Genomic DNA, 20,426 nt, shown 5'->3' with positions numbered 1-20,426 from the left:
GCAGATAAAGTCACTGTATTTAAAGCCAAGCTTGATTTGTGGGGACGAATGGGAACGGGGTGTATTTGATATGTTCCAAACAGTAGTGGGGGTTTTGGGAGAGACTGAGGCAGGGCCCTTTCTCTCGCAGCTGGTGCACGATCACCTTGTTGCGCTTTCAAATGAGTTTGAGCGTTAGGCTACTTCCCATCCTCCAAAGATCCACGGCAAACCAATGAGTGGGTCCGCAACCCATTTGTCAATATCCAGAATAGTCCTAACTTGTCAGCGCAGGAGGAGGAGCAGTTGATCGAAATTGCAAATGACGGTGGTCTTAAGAGTGTGTATGAGGAAACCTCTCTGGCGGGTTTTTGGATCAAAACCAAAGCAGAATATCCCGAGAGAGCCGTAAAAGCGCTGAAAACGTTGCTACCATTTTCCACCACGTATCTATGCGAGGCCGGGTTTTCTGCAATGACTGCAACTAAGATCAAATTGCGCAATCGACTGGACATTTCAAACACACTGAGGGTGTCACTGTCTTCCATCACCCCCAGATGGAACCTTCTTGTTGCAGGGAAACAAGCACAGGGCTCCCACTGATTATATTCGTAATGCACGTTTAGTTCCCATGTTTTGTTCCCATATTTTGTTAAGCATGTTCACACTTGATAGATGTAGCTTCAAGTTGTTAAATTTTCATAGTTGATAGGTCTATTATTAAATTTTTCAAGTTCACGTTTTTCACATTTTTAAGAGTTTGTTACCTTCACTGTTCATACATAACTGGAGCTAGTTCTTTTCAAGTAATGCATGCACAACACATATGGAACATGGAACCCCCAACCCACTAACCCCCCCCCCCCCCCCCGGTCCGTGAAAAAAAAATGGGAATCACACCGGTCCATGGCACATGAAAGGTTGGGGACCCCTGCTGTAGAGTGCTGGTGGCCTCGGCTGCAGAGCGTCACGTACGGCTGTCTGGATGACTGCAGGCACATGAGCTGACTGGGTAGCAGAGTCAAGGTCAGGTGCATAAGTCGAGTCAGAGATATTCACCTGCGGAGATAAGAGCTGTGTGGCACTGGGCAGGTCATGACATCTCTGCAGCTTCATAATCCCTCAGCTTCTCTCGGTTTTTCATACGTGACACTTGCATGAAATTTGCAATATGCAGCAAAAAGCTTCAGACAAATTATGATGGAAATAGCATGCAAAGGAATGTAATTTTTGCATGTAAACTATATGTAAGAATGTTAAAAACAGGTGCTGTTTTTTGTCATATGTAACACCTTGGTTGAAATAGGCATTGTATTAGGTAATCAAATATCATATTGGCATATAACATTATATACATTTATACAATTATATACATTTATAGATACATAAAATTCTCTTTACAGTAAGTGACTGACAACAAAGCAGCATTTATAAAAACCATGTGTGTGTCCTTGTCCTATTGTGTTGGTTTGATTTGGTACAGTCTGTCCCTCCTGCACTCTTAAAATGAATGTGTTGAAAACAACACAACTTGCGTTGTTTTTAACACATCTCTGTGTCCAGATAGGGACTAGGGTTGGGCGATGTCCCCTTAATTGGCATTTGACGGTGTGTACAGTGAAACATTGCGATGGACGATGATATCGTTGGGGGGGGTTAGTCAACACTACCATCTACATAAAAATATTAATGTCATAAACATATAAATAATCTAAACAATAATACATATACATAATAATAATCATATAAAATTCTACATACTGGAAGCAGAACATAGCAAATAACTTTTACAAATAACAAATCCCGATTACCATGCGCTGCTGTCTGGGGCTTTTGCCAAATGCGCGAAATACCTTACAGTGACAGACGAAGGTCTTCTGATCCTATAACTCTTAACGAAAGAAATGGTTTCTTTTAAGACGGTGGAGAAGAGTGAGCAAGTCTGTTTCTGTCCTCTCCTCCTGCAGGAGTTTGTCATCCACAGTCCAGACTTCGAGGCGGCCAAGTTCTGGGTGGGGAACCTGGGCAAGACGGCGACCCACGCCGTGGTCTTCGCCCAGCTGCACACGCCAGACGGGGTCTGCCACGGCCTGCACTCGTTTGTCGTCCAGGTACAGCTCGTTATTCTTGTGTCCACCAAGCGCACCAGTCTCAATTTGGTGAATTAGCACAGAGAGGGGTCTGCCAGTTTGGTATTGGGCTACAAGTCTACAGGCATGTCTGCACAGTACACCCCTGAGGTGATTTCATAAGATGTGGGATTGGCGGCAGATTCTTTTGAGTTGACAAGTTCAGATCAAATTTTGATAAGACTCTAATATAGACAGCTCATTAAATGTGCTGCCATACCATCATCATCATTACTATATGGATGGATGGATAGATCAACAAATTCCCTCAACAAATACCCTCAGTGAGGAGGTCATTAAGAGGCATATTGACTTCCTCTGAAACAGATCTGTAAATATCCCTTGTCCTGGTGGTGTAGTCTACGTTATACGCAGGACTACACAATATACCCACTTAAAAAGCATCACCATCTCTGTATACCCAGTTAAAATAGACAAGTATAGGTATTAACATTTGGGGTTGGTCACAGTATACCCACTACAGCTAACTACTACATCACAGTATATCCACTACAGCTAACTAGACTACACCACTGCCTTGTTCTGATGTGACTACTTACAGGTGAGAGACCCTAAGACCCTGTTGTCCATGCCTGGGGTCACTGTAGGAGACATGGGCAAGAAGCTTGGCCAGAATGGCCTGGACAATGGGTGAGTACACTGATTAAACACACACATGTACACACACACACACACATATACATATATATATATATATATATATATATATATATATATATATATACACATATATATATATATATATATATATATATATATATATATATATATATATATATACACACATGCACATACACACACACACATATGATTTGTGTATCATGTATCTTTTCCAAGTGGTCTGTTACCCCAAACATTTACTTTTTAAAATGAAATTTATTTTCATGTTTAACTTAATCTTCTATGCTATACCTTACACAAGCTAATTGCACTGACTGTGTAGTTAGCCCATGTTTCCAGCAGATGGTAGTCATTGTAAAGACATTTTCACTCACTGACAAAGAAGGTTTGGCAACACCAGAGTGATGGGTTTAACTCTTAGGAATCACCCAGACTGATAAAATGCCTGTAATTCCTTACTCTGAATAATCTGTAACATTTTTTAGAATGTGGATATGACGTTATTTGCGTGTACAGAAAGCAGTTTGCCAGTGTAACAGAAATTAGAAAGCAATTGTTGGATATCTTTGGAGCAATCCATTTAACATCTACTTTTTTGTTGTGAAGTTGTTGTTTATTGTTTATGCCTGAGGGCTTATGTTTCATCCCCGTGTGTGTGTGTGTGTGTGTGTGTGTGTGTAGGTTTGCCATGTTCCATAATGTGCGGATCCCGCGGGAGAATCTGCTGAACAAGACGGGCGACGTGACACCGGAGGGGAAGTACGTCACACCATTTAAGGTCAGCTGACGGTCCCCCAACAAGCACTCACTCACCGGGTCATTCCCACGTCAAACTGCACCGATAGAAAATATAGGGCATCTAAACAGTCCACTGGTGACCTCTCACATTCTATACCAAAACAGATACAGTGGGGTACTTATTCATTAATTCCTACGAATACACAGGCAGCTTATAGCGACCTTAAATAGTCAGATTCAGATTCAGTATGCTGCCGCAATGGCTTTTGTTCCCCGTCATCTGTAGGCTCAAGTTGAAGACTTGTCTCATGGCTTTTGTCAGTTTTGTCCACGTATGTCAAGTCAAGTCAAGTCATTTATTTATATAGCACATTTAAAAACAACAGGGGTTGAGCCAAAGTGCTGAACAAAGAAAAGGTTGGCTAATAAGGCATAACAATAAGACCATACATCTACACAAAGGCCATACATCTACACAAACTAAGTGTGATTATTCGTAGCAAGACAGCATTAGTAGCAGCGACCATTCTTGGATTCTATGTTACCATCATGAAGTTGTATATGTGTAGGCCACACGCCACACTACAGGTTTTTCAAGTAGCAACAGCTTGGACTAAACAACACGCATCTCTGGAGGGTAGGCAGGATGGCACCCTTAGGTGGGAAAGCTGAGAGAATAGGCTGAGGGGAACGGCTCTGTTGTTCCAACCACCGTGCTGGAGGGGGAAGATTCTCGCTGTTTTCAGACCAAACAAACAGCCCGTTTTTTGCAGGCTGTCTTGACTGACGGAAAACCCGCAAGGAGGGCGTCTGTGAAAACAAACAGCGCAGAGAGGCCCAAACCCAATTAACCCGTCCGGATGTGTCCTCCACTGCCTTTCATTTGTTTGGAGAGGCCACTGGAGCAGAACCAGGCTTTTCTCATAATCTCTCTCTCTCTCTCTCTCTCTCTCTCTCTCTCTCTCTCTCTCTCTCTCTCTCTCTCTCTTTCTTTTCTCTCTGTCTCTCTCTCTTTCTCTGTTGCCCTCTGTGTCCTTCAATCCTGTTGCATATTTCTTTTTTCTGTCTGTCTTCTCTCTCTCCGTCTGTTTTTCTTGTGTTGAATGTTTATTGTCATGCTCTCTTTCTCTCTTTCTGTGTTATGTTCACACACTCTGTTTCCGCTCTCTATTCTCTGTCCTGTCGCACTTGGTCTTTTGTGTCTCACTTAGTCCTTTTCCTCTCTTCTCTACCTCTCTCTCCATCTCTCTATCTCTCTCTCTCTCACTCTGTACTTTCATCATCATCATCATCTCTCTCTCTACCCCTCTCCCCCCTCCTCTCTGTCCCTCCATCAGGACCCCAATAAGAGGTTCGGAGCGTCTCTGGGTGCCCTGTCTGGGGGGCGCGTGTCCATCTCCAGGATGGCGGTGGTCAACCTGAAGCTGGCCACGACCATTGCCATCCGCTTCTCTGCCACCCGCCGCCAGTTTGGACCCAAAGACGACGAGGAGATCCCCGTGCTGGAGTACCAGTTGCAGGTACCACACCACAGAACCGGTGCCACACCACAGAACCGGTACCACACCGCAGAACCGGTATCACACCACAGAACCTGTACCACACCACAGAACCGATCCCAACACATCTACAGACCCACCACATGCCAACACTGAATACTTCATGCTGACACAGTGACATGTTCAGATTGCAGTCCGCTTCTTATAATGATGTCAACGCATTCTCAGATATCTGCCACGTATAAAATAAAAGAAATATTTTGCAAAAGCTGAAAATCTCACTCTACTCTGCTACGGCAGACAGACAGAAAAATGTCCATTCCCATTTATTGTGTTTCCTCCCCAAGCAATGCAGGGTACACTACCATTTCATGTGTTGATGCTTTGTAACATAAACAAGAGTGTGATGGAGTTATTCTCAAAGTTGAGGTTTTGGTTGAAGTGCGATTTAATATGCATGTGGTTATGCGGTTGTGTGGTTGTTGAGAGTTCATTTGATGTCAGTTGTCAGTTGAGCATGGGAGTGATGTGTTGACAGTCGTTCATTTGTGTGTGTTGAGCATGTGAGTAGCTAATGTGTTGACAGTCGTTCATTTGTGTGTGTTGAGCATGTGAGTAATATGTTGACAGTCGTTCATTTGTGTGTTGAGCATGTGAGTGATGTGTTGACAGTCGTTCAGTTGTGTGTTTGCTGTAGTTGTTTACTGGCCGGTGCTTGTTTGGTTGCAGCAATGGCGGCTCATCCCCTACCTGGCAGCGGTGTATGCTCTGGAGCACTTCTCCAAGACCTTCTTCATGAACTTTGTGGAGCTCCAGATCGGCCTCATGATGGGGGACAAGAGCGACAGACAGGTGTGTCCGTGTGTGTGTGTGTCCGTGTGTGTGTGTGGAGAAGAGAAGAGGGAAAATTTAATACACTAGTAAGAAGAGGCAGAGAAACAGCTGTCTTCAGTTTTAAAGGCTAAAATATTTGTTACCAAGTTAAAGCTTAAGAGCGTCATGTGGTTTTCCATTGTTTGTCTGTGTTTATTTATGTTTATGTGTATCCTAACATGAGACCACTCCATCACGTGTCTCTCTGTCTCTTTTTGTGTATCTCTCTCTCTGTCTCTTTTTGTGTATCTCTCTCTCTCTGTGTGTGTGTGTGTGTGTGTGTGTGTGTGTGTGTGTGTGTGTGTGTGTGTGTGTGTGTGTGTGTGTGTGTTGTACCCCTGCAGGCCGAGCTGGGGAGAGAGATCCACGCCCTGTCGTGCTCCAGTAAGCCCCTGGGCTCCTGGACGGCCCAGAGAGGCATTCAGGAGTGCAGGGAGGCCTGTGGTGGACACGGCTACCTCGCTAGTGAGACCCTCTCTGTCATCTCTCCTCTCACTCTACTATAGATGCTCTCTCTCTCTATCTCTCTCTCTCTCTCTCTCTCTCTCTCATTCTTTATTTCTCTCTCTCTCTCTGTCTCTCTCTCTCTCTGTGTCTCTCATTCTTTATTTCTCTCTCTATCTCTGTTTCTCTCTCTCTCTCATTCTTTATCTCTCTCACTCACTTCTTTCTTTTTGTTCTCTCTCACACTTCTCTCTCTCTCCTCTCTATCTAATGCAGTGGCTCACAGTAGGTTGATATTTTAAAATAAATGCACCATTTAACGTTAATAGAAAAACAGATCAGCTGTTGCATAATGTTTAGTAAACAGTTTCAACAATTACATTTAGTAATTACATTTTTCAGACAAATATTTACAGTTTAATTTCATCAATCAGTTTAGCTCAAACAGTTTATCAGTTAAACATGTGAATTTCATTTGGTCTGAGTGCTGGTTGAAAACATTTAAACATGTTTATGATGATTAGTTCATGCCATGTTGATGTTAGGCACATGTACATTGTAACAATTAGGCTAGCTTTTCTGTCTTCACATCCAGGCTAAACAGTAGGCCCGCAACATATGTCAGATCAGAGTAGCCTTAAAAACTCGTCACTAAGTAGGTTACTTATAGGTTACTATGCTGTAGTTGACTTGTAGTTGTATATTTATGTCTGTTGTTCTGATATATCACCCTGTACAATACCTCCTTGCTGAAACACTGCATTCCCACCCCATCCCTTGGGAACCACTGGTCACTATGACAGCTTTTTGTTGCGATGCTGTAGAGCACTTTACTCAGTCTCAGAAAATGTCTGACACACATCTCATCACATCGCATCACATCTCATTTGTTTGGAATCTGCGTGACGATGTTGCAATGCCTTCCTCTGCAGTGAATCGCCTCGGCGAGATCCGCGACAACAATGACCCCAACTGCACGTACGAGGGCGACAACAACGTGCTTCTGCAGCAGACCAGCAACTACCTGCTCAGCTGGCTGCACCACAAGCAGAGAGGTCAGACCTCACTCACTCACTCACTCATTCACTTACTCACTCACAGACATTCACTCACTCACACACTGACACTCACTCACTCACTCACTCACTCACATATATCATTCTGACTCTCACTCACTCACTCACTCACTCACTCACACACTTACTTAAACTCTCTCATTCACTCATACTCATATTCAGTGAAGCAGTGTTGCCAAAGCAAACATATTTTAACAGAATAATACAAACAGATACGATATCTGTTTGGGAGAAAACATACTCACTCACTCACTCACTCACATTTTTACTCAATCTGTCACTTACTCTCATTCTCACTTTCTCACAATCACATTCACTCTCACTCACACACACTCACACGCACGCACGCACACACACACACACACACACACACACACACACACACACACACACACACACACACACAGCATGACAAAACAACGTCCGACAGTCTTTATCACTGATCAGCAAAAGTGCGCCCAGGTGTTTTGAGAACCTACAGTGTAACACTTGGCCTGATTGTACCATCCTCTCTCAGCCTCTTCATCAATCAGCTTGACACAATTGCATGACTAATGGGAGGGAGTTGGTCGTCATGGCGCTGAGGGATGAGTCAGTGAGCAGGAGAAACACCCAGGGCCATGGGGCTGCATTCCTCTGCCTCCAGCACAACTAACACACAATACAGGCTCTCTTCTCTAGACATCACCTGGGGCCAAATGCACTGTAGATGAGTCAATGGGTCAATGGGAGATGAAGGTGAATGGGGTCTTATCTGTCTATCTATCTCTCCCTCTCTCTCTCTCTCTCTCTCCCTCTCTCTCTCTCTCATTCTCTCCGTTTGTAGGCCAAGGCCCTATTGAGTCTCCGCTGGAGTCGGTGAACTTCCTGGAGGACTTTAGCTCCATCCTGCAGAGCCACTTCACCGCAGGCTCCATGGAGGAATGCTTGGACTCAGCAGGTAAGGATTGCACACACACACACAACACACACACACACACACACACACACGTGTAATCTGCATTGTGTTGGCCAACTGGCTCAGCCCTGCAGTCACCTGGACTTGAACCCGCACACACACAACACCTTGGATCGGGAGTAGAGCGCACCAGCAATCAAGCTAACAAGCCCAGACAGAGACTTTCTAATGAGGAGACACAGCATTAAAAGAATCTCCCATAGAAATATATGGGGTTAGTTCGTAACGCAAACATGGCAGTCGTCTACACATATTCCGCCCCTTCTGCCACCAAAAGTTGACATGTGAATACATCGTGCCAATGATGTGGTATGTTGTGAATACATCGTGCCAATGATGTGGTATGTTGTGAATACATTGTGCCAATAATGTGTTGTGGTCTCGCAACTGGAGCGAGGTTGGTGTCGTGAAGCCTTGCGCACGTGCAGTTCTGCCTGAAATAGATGCCCGATAAGTGCCCGAAATGCGCTGCTAGTGGAGGGTACTTGCCTAAAAGGACTTCGGTCCAGACCGCTAACTCTCCCACTAGCACGACTTTTAAGGCGTCGAGAGGGAGGTTTACACAACGCACAGACTGCACACACACACACACACACACACACACACACACACACACACACACACACACACACACACACTTGCAAAGAGTTCTTCAACTTTCCTCCTTCAGCATGTACACATTTACTGGTATGTTCCTGTGCATACGTAAACACACACAAACACATTTGCACAGAACCGCCTGGTCGCTCACAAGTGAATTGTGTTCTAATTGTACCTATCAGATTTCCTAGGATTTGCAGCTAATTTAATAAAGTGCAAAAGAGAGCAAGTGAAAATGTAGAGGAAAGTAGCTTTTGTTATTGCAGTGCAGGCACGACATAAGCCCTCTGAGGTAGTATGTTTTGGTCGTTCGGTGTGTGTGTGTGTGTGTGTGTGTGTGTGTGTTGTGCTGAGTGAGAGATACACTTTTCCACACTAAAAAGGAGGATTCCCGAGTGTGAGAGCGCGATGTATATTCTGGCAGCGTTCCTGACACATGTGCTCCACATCTGTCCCCCTTGCAGGACCGCCCGCCGCTCGACAGCTGGGCGACCGACCTGGCTGCTGTTACCTAGCGACAGGGGTCAGAGCCGCCGGCGTGTAATTGGACGGTATAGGGTGCTGGCGAAATAGATTGCGCGTGTCACGCTTTGTCACCCTCTGATCACGTGTGTGTGTGTGTGAGTGTGTGTGTCAAAGGTTAACATCTGTCGGGTGTGTGTGTGTGTGTGTGTGAGTATTCATAGGACAGCACATATCATGTTTATTATGTTTAAACAATCTTTTTGAACGTGTCTATGTGTGTTACAAAAAATGTAGCCCCCCCCCCCCCCCCCCCCCCGCCATCTTCTCCCAAAAACACTTGGGTCTAGTCCATCTGTCAGGACCCTCTGGTCAGACGGCCTGCGTCTCTGAACCCGAGTCCCACAACTCATTTTCGCACCTCTCTCGCCTCATATCCCGCGCTCTGACAGACTTATGAAGGCAGGCAGCTCCGCCGGGCAGAAACCCACAAACCAGACCAGAACGGGCCTCCGAGGCAAAGGGTTGAGTCCGTTTGAATCCCACCAACACTTCTACACACACACACACACACACACACACACACACACACACACACACACACACACACACACACCACTACCACTCCTCCTCGGACAGAAGTGATATGTCGTCACACGCCATAAACGGCCTCTAAGCCACATGCACACATGCAGCAGAGAGAGCTTACACACACACACACACACACACACACACACACACGGAGGGCTGACAGGGTTTTTGGCTGACGCCACAAAATGGCAGCAGATGAAGTGTTTTCTCCGATCTGCCTGTGGGGGATTGGAGCACAAGCATGTGGAGTGCTCAGGTGTTGTTAAACCCTTAATGAGCATGTCAGCCTCACACCAGAGCAGTCCCCCACACACTGACCAGTCCCCCACACACACTGACCAGTCCCCCACACACACTGACCAGTCCCCCACACACTGACTAGTCCCCCACACACACTGACTAGTCCCCCACACACTGACCAGTCCTCCACACACTGACCAGTCCCCCACACACTGACCAGTCCCCCACACACACACTGACTAGTCCCCCACACACACACTGACTAGTCCCCCACACACTGACCAGTCCTCCACACACTGACCAGTCCTCCACACACTGACCAGTCCCCCACACACTGACCAGTCCCCCACACACTGACCAGTCCTCCTCACACTGACCAGTCCCCCACACGTTGGCTGCAATAGATGTCCGATTCAGAAACAGCCTGATGCGTCTCATGTGTGTGCCTGTACGGGGAGGTGACCTATTGGTGCCTGTTAGGTACTTTCCGGTAACTCTACTCTTGTCATCTGCCGTAAAAAAATTAATTGCACAAAAGGCCAGTAGACTCAGAGGCAGTCACGGTCACCAGATGTGACTTACCGTTCAGTAATTCATGGCCACAGCCAGCTGTGACCTTAGCGAGGGTGATGTCAGTGGGGATCAACACTCACTCTCTCTCTCACACACACACACACACACACACAAATACGCACACACACACACACAAATACGCACACACACACACTTGCAGGTGCAAACGGATCGAGTGTCCTGCGTTCTGACGAGGGAAGGTTGCCACAGCAACGGGGAGAGGTGGGGGTGTGTTTGGGTGTGTTTTTTTGTAGCAAGTGTGCTTGTGTGTGTGTGTGTGTGTGTGTGTGTTAGAGATGGACAGTGGTGATCTCACACACTGGTCAGCACACGGTCCTGCCAGGCCAAGTGAGCCACGAGAGATTCAGTGAGATTATGAGATCTGCTCCAGCAGTGGAGTGCTGAGGAGGGATGACAGACTGCTGGTGTTGTGCAGTGTTATGGCGCTATGTGCTCACCATGAGTAGCCCCAACATCAAAGAATAGGGAGGAGGAAACCCTGACCGCAGTAATGTGTTTGTGGGCAAGTCATCATCTGAGATAACAGACTTTAGTTTCTTCGGTTGTTTATGTTGGTGGGGTGTAAAATATGTTATTGGTGGTGTGAGTGTAAAATATGGTGTTGGTGGTTTGAGTGTAAAATATGTAATTGGTGGCTCTGTTGTTTGTTTGTTTGTTGTTGTTTATGGTGGTGGTGTTTGTGTTTACTTCTCAGTGCCGCTGGCAGCCTATAAGTGGCTGGTGTGTTTCCTACTGAAGCAAAGTGAGGAGAAACTGGCTCTGGAGAAGACTAAAGCCATGGGGGACTTTGAGGCCAGGAACAACAGCCAGGTAAGGTGCAGGCACACAGGCACACACACACACACACACACACACACACACAAACACGACTCAAAGACACAACAAACTCACACATACAAACACACACATACAAACCCTACTCAAGGACACACACACTCACACACACACACACACACACACAAATACATGCTCAACTTTATATGAAATCACTCAAATACTCATTCCAAATACCATCCTTTCTGTCAGAGTCACATGCAGGTGTATGTAATGTGTACACACACACACACACACACACACACACACACATACAAACACCACTCAAAGACACAACAAACACACATACAGACACACACATACAAACCCTACTCAAGGACATGGACACACACACACAGACACACACACACACACACACACACACACACACACACAAACACAAACACACACAAACACATGCTCAATTTTATATGAAATCACTCAAATACTCATTTCATCATTTCAGTCAAAATCACATGCAGATGTATGTAATGTACACACACTCACTCACACACACACACACACATACATACGCAGACATACACAAATAACCATACGTATAAATGCACAAACCTCAAAAGTCATAACAAGTGATGTCACACATATAAAACTCAACCCACCACTCACACCCATACAAACATCAAAACAGCAATATAACCCTACAGACATGTGGGCAGACACACACACACACACACACACCACACACCAATACCAATACCAGGAATCATCTCTCCTGTCTTCTGTCATGGCTATACTTAAGCAGACCTTTTCATTAAACTTGAGTGCCTTATGCCTCAAACTGGCATATTTTTACATAACAGAAGTATTGTTTGTATATCTGAAGTATGTGTGTGTGTGTGTGAGGGAGACTAGTGCTTGTAATCGAGGGCCTGAACTCTCTCAAAGCAAACGCAGAGCGACAGCTAAGCCGCAGCGCGTGTCTCCATGTGACATGCATGAGGTCATGTGTGTGCAGACGCACACGTGAAGGCCGGCGCGGCCCCTTGCATGACGCCAGTCCCGTGATTGTAAAAGAACCTTCTGGAATGCAGCCCTGAGGATGGGGTTTTAAATGGGACCGGTCCAAAACACACATGATGTAACCTCATTAGAGACAAGAGTGGGTGCAGACATATACACACACATACACACACACACACACACACACACACCAACGTTCAAATAGACAGACGTTAAACAGACGTTAAGCGTTGTTATGACATGCAGACAAACAGAAAACAGGCGTGAATCAACTAAACTGTAGACAACCCACTCACATGACACACACACACACACACACACACACACACACACGTCATACAAACTCATGTCCTCACACACATTCTGCGTTAGACAGAGACAAACACAAAATAATTTTAGATGACTGCACACATACTCATACACACACATACGCACGCACTACAAACACACACACATACTCATGCACACACACACACTACAAACATACACACATTACACTGTGAAAAATTGACTAAAGCTTTTAGGAGTTCTCCAGAAAAGACCCCAGAGGAACCACACCCAAAGCTGAAGCCTCACCCCTGTGTGTGTGTGTGTGTGCGTTCTCGTGCACTTGAATGCGTGTGTGTATTTGAGTTGACCCCTGTTTTTAATATATGTCGCACACGATGGCTCAACCCCAAGAACTTGGAATAAGCTTCAAGAGGCACCCAGCCAAGAGCCATCATAACTGAACTCTCTATGTGTGTGTGTGTGTGTGTCTGTGTGTGTGTCTGTGTCTGTGTGTGAGAGCGAGTTTGAAAACAGTGCAAATCACATTAGTTAAACCAACACACACACATTCCAGCTGTTCACTCCCCCCCTAATTGCAAATGGGCAGACAACTCATGCCTCACCAACAACTACTCAGGGTGATTGATCACACACACACACACACACACACACACACACACACACACACACACACACACACACAGGTAGTAATGTGTCCTCAGACTCTCTCACACACTTACAGACACATGGACATGATCATGCACACTCACATTCAAATGCAGACACCCTCCTCCACACACACTCACCCCACACCTCTCTTGCTCAATCACTCCCACAGAATCCCTCCATAAAAAACCCACAAGCACACACTCACTAAAGGCCTGAAAAGCCACTAGGAATCCTGAAGCCATCTGTAAACAGTGGCCTCTGCATTCAAACTGAGGACAGGGTTATGAGGCCAGGCTTTGGACGGCCTTTTTATGTGTGTGTGGGTGTGTGTTTGCTAAACAGTTTACACGGTGTTTTGGGAAGTGCATTCATTGGCCACTTCCTTTTCCTCCCTATCATTGTCCATGTGTAAATCTGGTTGTGTGTGTGTGTGTGTGTGTGTGTGTGTGTGTGTGTGTGTGTGTGTGTGTGTGTGTGTGTGTGTGTGTGTGTGTGTGTGTGTGTGTGTGTGTGTGTGTGTGTGTGTGTGTGGGATAGAGAAAATTCATGTCTCTATGTACATGTTGTGAGTATGGTTCTATGTGTACTGTACGTGTGCATTTACCAGCATGTGTTTTGTGCCTGTTGCGTGTGTGTGTGTCTGTTTGTAGGTGTACTACTGCCGTTCCTTGTCCATCGTCTACATCGAGCACACGGTCCTGCAGCGGTTCCACAATCTGGTCCATGACGCGGACACTCCAGCTGGCCTCAGACCTGTGCTGCTGCGCCTGGCCACCCTGTACGGTCTCTGGAGCCTCAGCAACCACATGGCCATACTGTACCAGGGTCAGTAGACCAGCTGTAAATAGTAGTAACAGTCTGGGTGTGTGTGTGTGTGTGTGTGAGTGAGTGAGTGTGAGTGGAAGACATTACAACGCATTATGTAACGTCTTTTGGACACCAGCAAAGCAAAGCAAAAGATGGATACACGTGTTGATATTGAAGCCAAGCTGCAAATAGGCCTGTGTATTAAACTCTTCACAGACTTGTTTGTCTAGCCTTCTGAATGTGTGTGTACACACTACGGTTGTGGCGATCACATACACAAATAATACAGGTCTCAATGATGTCTCAATGCGTAGTGTATGTGTTAAAATGTATATTTTGTGTTGTTTTTTTTTGTCTGTGTTTGTAAACGCAGGAGGATATTTCTCTGGCAAGGCGCCTGCAGACTTCATCCAGACAGCTATCCTCCACCTCTGCACTGTGGTAAGCCACTTCTGCCTTTTTTCCTTTAGACCTGTTTTTTCCTCCTCACAGGGCCGTGCCAGTCTCTTAACCCGCGCGCTTTCCCTTCACATGACACCGAGTGTCGGCTCTCTGCAGCGCTGCGCTCTGGTTGGAGTTGCGGTCACCGGGAAAGAGAGACGGGAACAGCGTGCCACCATTAGAACAGGAAATGATTCACACCGCCAAGTTGAATGTTTTTCCTGTGCTGCTGTCCTTTTGCACTGCTATTGTCACCCCCCCCCCCCCCCCTCTCTCTTTCTCTCTCGGTCCCTCTGTTTTTCTCTCTCCTTCTTTCTCTCCCTCTTTCACTTTTCCTCTTTCTCTCTATCCCTTGTTTTTTCCTCTTCTTCTACACCATTTCTTCCTTCCCCTTTCTGTAGAAGTGTTGCCAAAGCACAGAATGACGGTATAATAGTTGTAATGTCTCCCTCTCCCTCCCTATCTCTCTCTCCCTCTCTCTCTCTCTCCCTCCCTCCCTCCCTCCATCCCCTCATCCCCTCATCCTGTGCAGCTGAAGGACGATGCGGTGGCGCTGGTGGACGTAATCGCTCCCCCCGACTTCATCCTCAACTCTCCCATTGGCAAAGCCGACGGTGAGGTAAGACCAGAGCACAGAGACGCTGTGCTGCTCGCGTCAGCTGAGTAAACAAAACATGCACACACAGAACACACACACACACACACACACAGAACACACACACACACACAGAACACACACACACACACAGAGAACACACACACACACACACACACAGAACACACACACACACACACACACACACACACATGCATACAAGTAAATAAGCACACATACATACAATTACTGGCAATCACATGTATGCACACCAGCAATCAATCACTGTACAGCTGGCCTCCCATCCATGTACTAACACATTCTCACACGTGCATGTCAACAATGTGTGAAAAATCAAAGCGATTGCTTGTTTGGGATCAAATGGCCTCATCCAAAATGTCTTTAATTTTATAGGGTGGTGTTTTATAAGGAGACGGGAAAGAGCGCTCTTGACTAACTCTCTTGACTAGTGCAGAGTGGAGCACGTTGGAAACAGGGTCAGGGACACCAGCCCAGATAGAGGGGGACAGCCAGCCAACCAGCTGTGCAGTGCAGACCAAATGACATGATGATCTCTCTCTCTCTCTCTCTCTCTCTCTCTCTCTCTCTCTCTCTCTCTCTCTCTCTCTCACACACACACACTCATTTGCCAGAAGCTACATACACACACGCACATATGGCAGAAGCTTCAGACAAACAGACACACACACACACACACACACACTCTCTCGCTCATATGCCAGAAGCTTCAGAGACACACACACACACACACACACACTTACTCTCGCTCATACACAGAAATCTTCAGACACACACACACACATTCACAGACACACACACACATTCACACACATGCGTAAGGAAAACATTACCAAACGCAACACTCTGTCCTGTGCTCCAGTTCTGGTGGGGACACAGCACTAATGTCAGAACACTGAAAGACCCATTATTAGCCTGCTGGACGGAAGCGTCACCTAAAAATCACCTTGCGCAACGTCCAAAAACTCTCTCCTCAGATGCCAAGAAAGAATACGAAAAAGTAATGAATGACCTTCAGTTACCTTAATACAAACAGATGAATTTGGCCTCGTTCCTTGGAATCAAAGATAGAATAAGGAAGGAAAAAAAGAAAAGCAATGAGTGACCTCCAGTGACCTCCAGATAATTCAAAAAGATGAATTTGTGTTTTCCCGTGCAGCTGGTCACTGTCTGAGAGGTGGTGGTTACATGTGTAGCCCTGTTGAGATTTGTGACTGCTATAATGCCCAGTCCAGACGGCCAGACAGTCATCTAGGGCAGTGAATCATGGGGGCGCGCTCATCGTGATTTAAATGGAGCGTCGCCCGTCTCGACACTTTGAGTCGTGATGCGGCGCTTGACTGTGGTTATGAAGGCTGGGGTTGAACAGACATACTACTGTCTCTCGTTACAACAATAGAGGTGGTTGTGTGTGTGTGTGTGTGTGTGTGTGTGTGTGTGTGTGTGTGTGTGTGTTGTGGTGGTGGTGGCGGCGGGGGGTGGGGGGGGGGGGGTTGTTTGGAAAAGCCAGACCAAAACAAAACAGACACCCACAGCACACATGGAGGAAGTGACACACACACACACACACACACACACACACATGGCATGACCCACACAGACAGCACACATTTTGATGAGTGTAGGTTTTAAACAGTCTTGTGTGCTTTGCCAGTGAAACCCACCTGGATATAGATAGACAGACAGACACACAGGCAGGCAGGCAGACAGGACTGGCTTGGTGGTTGATTGCATAGACAGACAGACAGTGCTAGACACTTGCACAGACATGTTTACTCACACTGACTGTCAAGTGTAAACACATTGTCTGTGAGTGTGTGTGTGTGTGTGAGAGTGTGAATCTAAGTGAGAGAACAACACACACACACACACACACACACACACACTCACATTCACTTAGTCTCAAAGTCAAGTGTAAACACATTATCTCACTTTCTTTCCTCTCCCCTTTCTCCATCTTTTCTTTTCTCTCTCTCATACACACAAACACACAAAGGAACTGAGCTCGCTCGCTCGCTCGCGCACACACACACACACACTCACACTCACAGTGGGACTTGTTTGTAGCTGGGTGGGTATGTTACTGGAAGGGGACTGTGAGGGCCTGCCTTTGCCTCCTCTCTCTAAGTTCCTGTAAGGGCCATGCCTCAGCCCCTCTATCACAGCACACCCGGGACCGTCTGATTGGGACCTCATGCTGTTTGCACGAGCCTGCTCTGACGGCCACTTCTTTCCCACTTTTTAGATAAAAAGCAGGTGTGTGTGTGTCTGTATAGAGGTGTGTGTGTGTGTGTGTGTGTGTGTCTGTGTCTGTGTGTGCGTGTGTCTGCCTGTCTGTCTCTGTGTGTAGAGGTGTCTGTGCATCTGTCTGTCTCTCTCTGTGTGTGTGTGTGTGTGTGTGTGTGTGTGTGTGTGTGTGTGTGTGTGTGTGTGTGTGTGTGTACACAGACACTCTTCCCACCTTCCGCCGTTCCTCTTTCCATCCATCCTGTAGTGGACCAGAGGACTTGGGTAAACACTGGAGTGCAGCTTGCTAAGTGGGCTAGAGTTTTGTCATTGCAGCACTTAGTCTTAGCATTTAGCAACCGCTCTCGAGCGGACAGAGCTTTGTCTTCACTGTTTACCTCAAAGGTTTGTTGACGTGACGCTAAGACGCCGGAGTGCGTCTGCGCTTGGAAGACTATTGTGGGTTTAATTAAAGTTCATGTGTTTTGTCTTACTGTGGACAGTGTAAACATAGAGACACAGGTTCCCTTGTAGTGCAAAGCTTTTGTTAAGTGCCTTAATGTAAACTATAACTGTTAGTGGTATGGAGGTATGCATTGTTGTGTGTGCACTGTCTAAGTCATGATTGTTCTTGTGTTCTAGTTGTACAAGAACATGTGGGCCGCCGTGATGCAGGGCGATAAAGTTCTGGAACGTCCATCCTGGTGGAAAGAGTTCTGCTCGGACAAACCTGAAGTGGGCTCCCTCCGGGCCAAGCTGTAGGCCTGTCACTAGTGGACGGTTACCATGGCTACCACAGGAACACTTTGAGATTGATCTGCCACCATTTGGTATCTGGCTGGGCACTCTTGGCCTCAGCCATTGATAGATGGATCACCGCTACTGGTGCCTTTGCTTTGGATGACCACTGCAATTTTTAAACAGATTATCTGTCTCTCTGTCCTCTGTGCCTCTCTGTTTTGCTTTATCTCCAAAAATTAATTAGTTAATGAATTAATTAATTCTCGTGTTAAAATGTTCTTTCCATCGTCTCAAACTCATTTTACTTTCTCCAGTCCTCTCGTACAGTGTTCTTTCTGTGTGACCGTTTCTGTGGCTGGCTGTTAGCAGAGTACAGATCACATGTGACAAAAGGGATCATTTAGGCCACAGGTCATGTCTAACTTATCTTGCTGCACTTTAAGCTGGTAGCAGGCCCACTATAAAGCATCAGATCTTCTCTCTGGTTTTAGCACTTTGCTGTGACGACGGTCCAAATATATAAAAAGTGTTTTACAGGCTGTTAGACTTGTTGATGTAGTAAACGGCCTCAGCTTATGTTGCTGTGCCAACAGTAAAATAATTGCTGAAGTTATTTTTAAGGATATTATGTAGTATTAGTTTTCAGTACACTAATGATATATTGTGAAAATTTCAATTGTAAAAATAATGTAAATTGTAATAAATCATGTATATTTTGTATAAATAATTGATCAGTGATATGCTTTTGCTAATATGTCTGCATATATGATGTATAATCCGTACAAATAAAAGAGAAAGCCAAATGAAGCTGTGCATTTGGTGCCATGCTTGGTGACTTAAGCTCTCTGAAATGCATGATCGAGTCGTGTCTGAAATCAAATGTGAGTTTGTTAAGCACCCAATCCTTCTTAATTTTCTCAAGAGATGAGTCTGTGTCTTTATTCAGAGCGAAGCTATAGACAAATTACCAGATTGTCTCCAGGACCTAATTCCTCAGATAAAATTGATGGTAAAATACCTTGAAGGTGAAATGTTGATGAAAATGTGATGGTTTTTTTTCTTCAACTCTTTGCCCTCAGTCTCCTCATTGAAATGGAATCTTGGACTTTTTTTTTACCAATGAGCTTTTGGTACCAAAGGGTGTGTGGCTCAAATACAACAGAAATGTTATAACAAACAATCCTCTGCCATTAGAGCTCAAATGTGGATTTAGTGTGTAAATGGACATGGAATTGAGTGAACACAGGACATGTAACCTAAAGCGTATGCAGGGCTTTCTTTTAGGGTTTGGAAGTGTGAAATACTACCCTGATCCTACCCTGATTTTTTTCTTTTCAATTTCTCGTTTTTTTCTCAGGTGTAACCCTGCAAACCTCAACATGAAAAAATTATATGAATGTGGTGATGTATGTGTCCTACAGTCTGATAGAAATGTGCTTCACTATCATCGGTTCCTGTGCGATGCCATATGCTTGACGTTTGACATTCCAGGCGTTATTATATCATGTCAAAATAACCAAATGTCCTTGGATTATGCATTGCTGTAGGGAGGAAAGAAAGTAAAAATACTCCTCTATATTTAGCTCAGGTTTTGGAGCTGGTGGTAGAGTCTGGCTCGTATATCCATCAATGGGCATAGAAGTTTTAAAACAAGTCCTCCAATGCTTTCATGCAAGTGTGACCCTGTTTGCACAGGCCTGTTTTGATTTTTACGGGTTGAAGTTCAGAATCGCTTCTCTACAGTAGCTCACAGCGATATCCATCCATATTAGTGCTGTAGGCCTTGAAGGACCTCCATGAAATTGAATGATCCATTACCCCAAGGCTTAGCATTTTACCCATTTATGGCAGAAGTCTAGTTTTGAAAAGGAGCAACCACTCATCCAAAACTTTGTAATGGCCATAGGACACATATAAAGGCAATTCGGTGAAAGACAAATTAGAAAAGAACTTCATGAATGCTTCCAGTGTATTGATGTCTGTTTTTGTGGATACAATTATGTGGATAAAAATCATTTA

General features: G+C 45.5%; 1 protein-coding gene across 1 annotated transcript in view; it reads left to right on the top strand.

Annotated features, from left to right (window-relative positions):
* Positions 1 to 18,865, top strand: part of acox3 (acyl-CoA oxidase 3, pristanoyl) — a 22,896-nt gene extending 4,031 nt beyond the window's left edge. The window contains exons 6-18 of the mRNA XM_042070377.1: positions 1,947 to 2,090; positions 2,671 to 2,759; positions 3,432 to 3,528; positions 4,826 to 5,008; positions 5,717 to 5,839; positions 6,205 to 6,325; positions 7,237 to 7,359; positions 8,207 to 8,320; positions 11,520 to 11,635; positions 14,209 to 14,383; positions 14,739 to 14,806; positions 15,339 to 15,425; positions 18,309 to 18,865. Of these exons, the coding sequence (XP_041926311.1) occupies positions 1,947 to 2,090; positions 2,671 to 2,759; positions 3,432 to 3,528; positions 4,826 to 5,008; positions 5,717 to 5,839; positions 6,205 to 6,325; positions 7,237 to 7,359; positions 8,207 to 8,320; positions 11,520 to 11,635; positions 14,209 to 14,383; positions 14,739 to 14,806; positions 15,339 to 15,425; positions 18,309 to 18,428 (1,560 nt within the window). The 3' untranslated portion in view covers positions 18,429 to 18,865. The remainder of the gene's footprint in view (positions 1 to 1,946; positions 2,091 to 2,670; positions 2,760 to 3,431; positions 3,529 to 4,825; positions 5,009 to 5,716; positions 5,840 to 6,204; positions 6,326 to 7,236; positions 7,360 to 8,206; positions 8,321 to 11,519; positions 11,636 to 14,208; positions 14,384 to 14,738; positions 14,807 to 15,338; positions 15,426 to 18,308) is intronic.
* Positions 18,866 to 20,426: the final 1,561 nt, after the last annotated feature.

The sequence above is a fragment of the Alosa sapidissima genome, chromosome 18 (genome assembly GCF_018492685.1).
Source record: "Alosa sapidissima isolate fAloSap1 chromosome 18, fAloSap1.pri, whole genome shotgun sequence".
In the NCBI taxonomy this organism is placed as follows: Eukaryota; Metazoa; Chordata; class Actinopteri; order Clupeiformes; family Clupeidae; genus Alosa; species Alosa sapidissima.
Note: the sequence above shows the minus strand (reverse complement) of the source record. Positions and strands in the feature narration are given on the sequence as shown.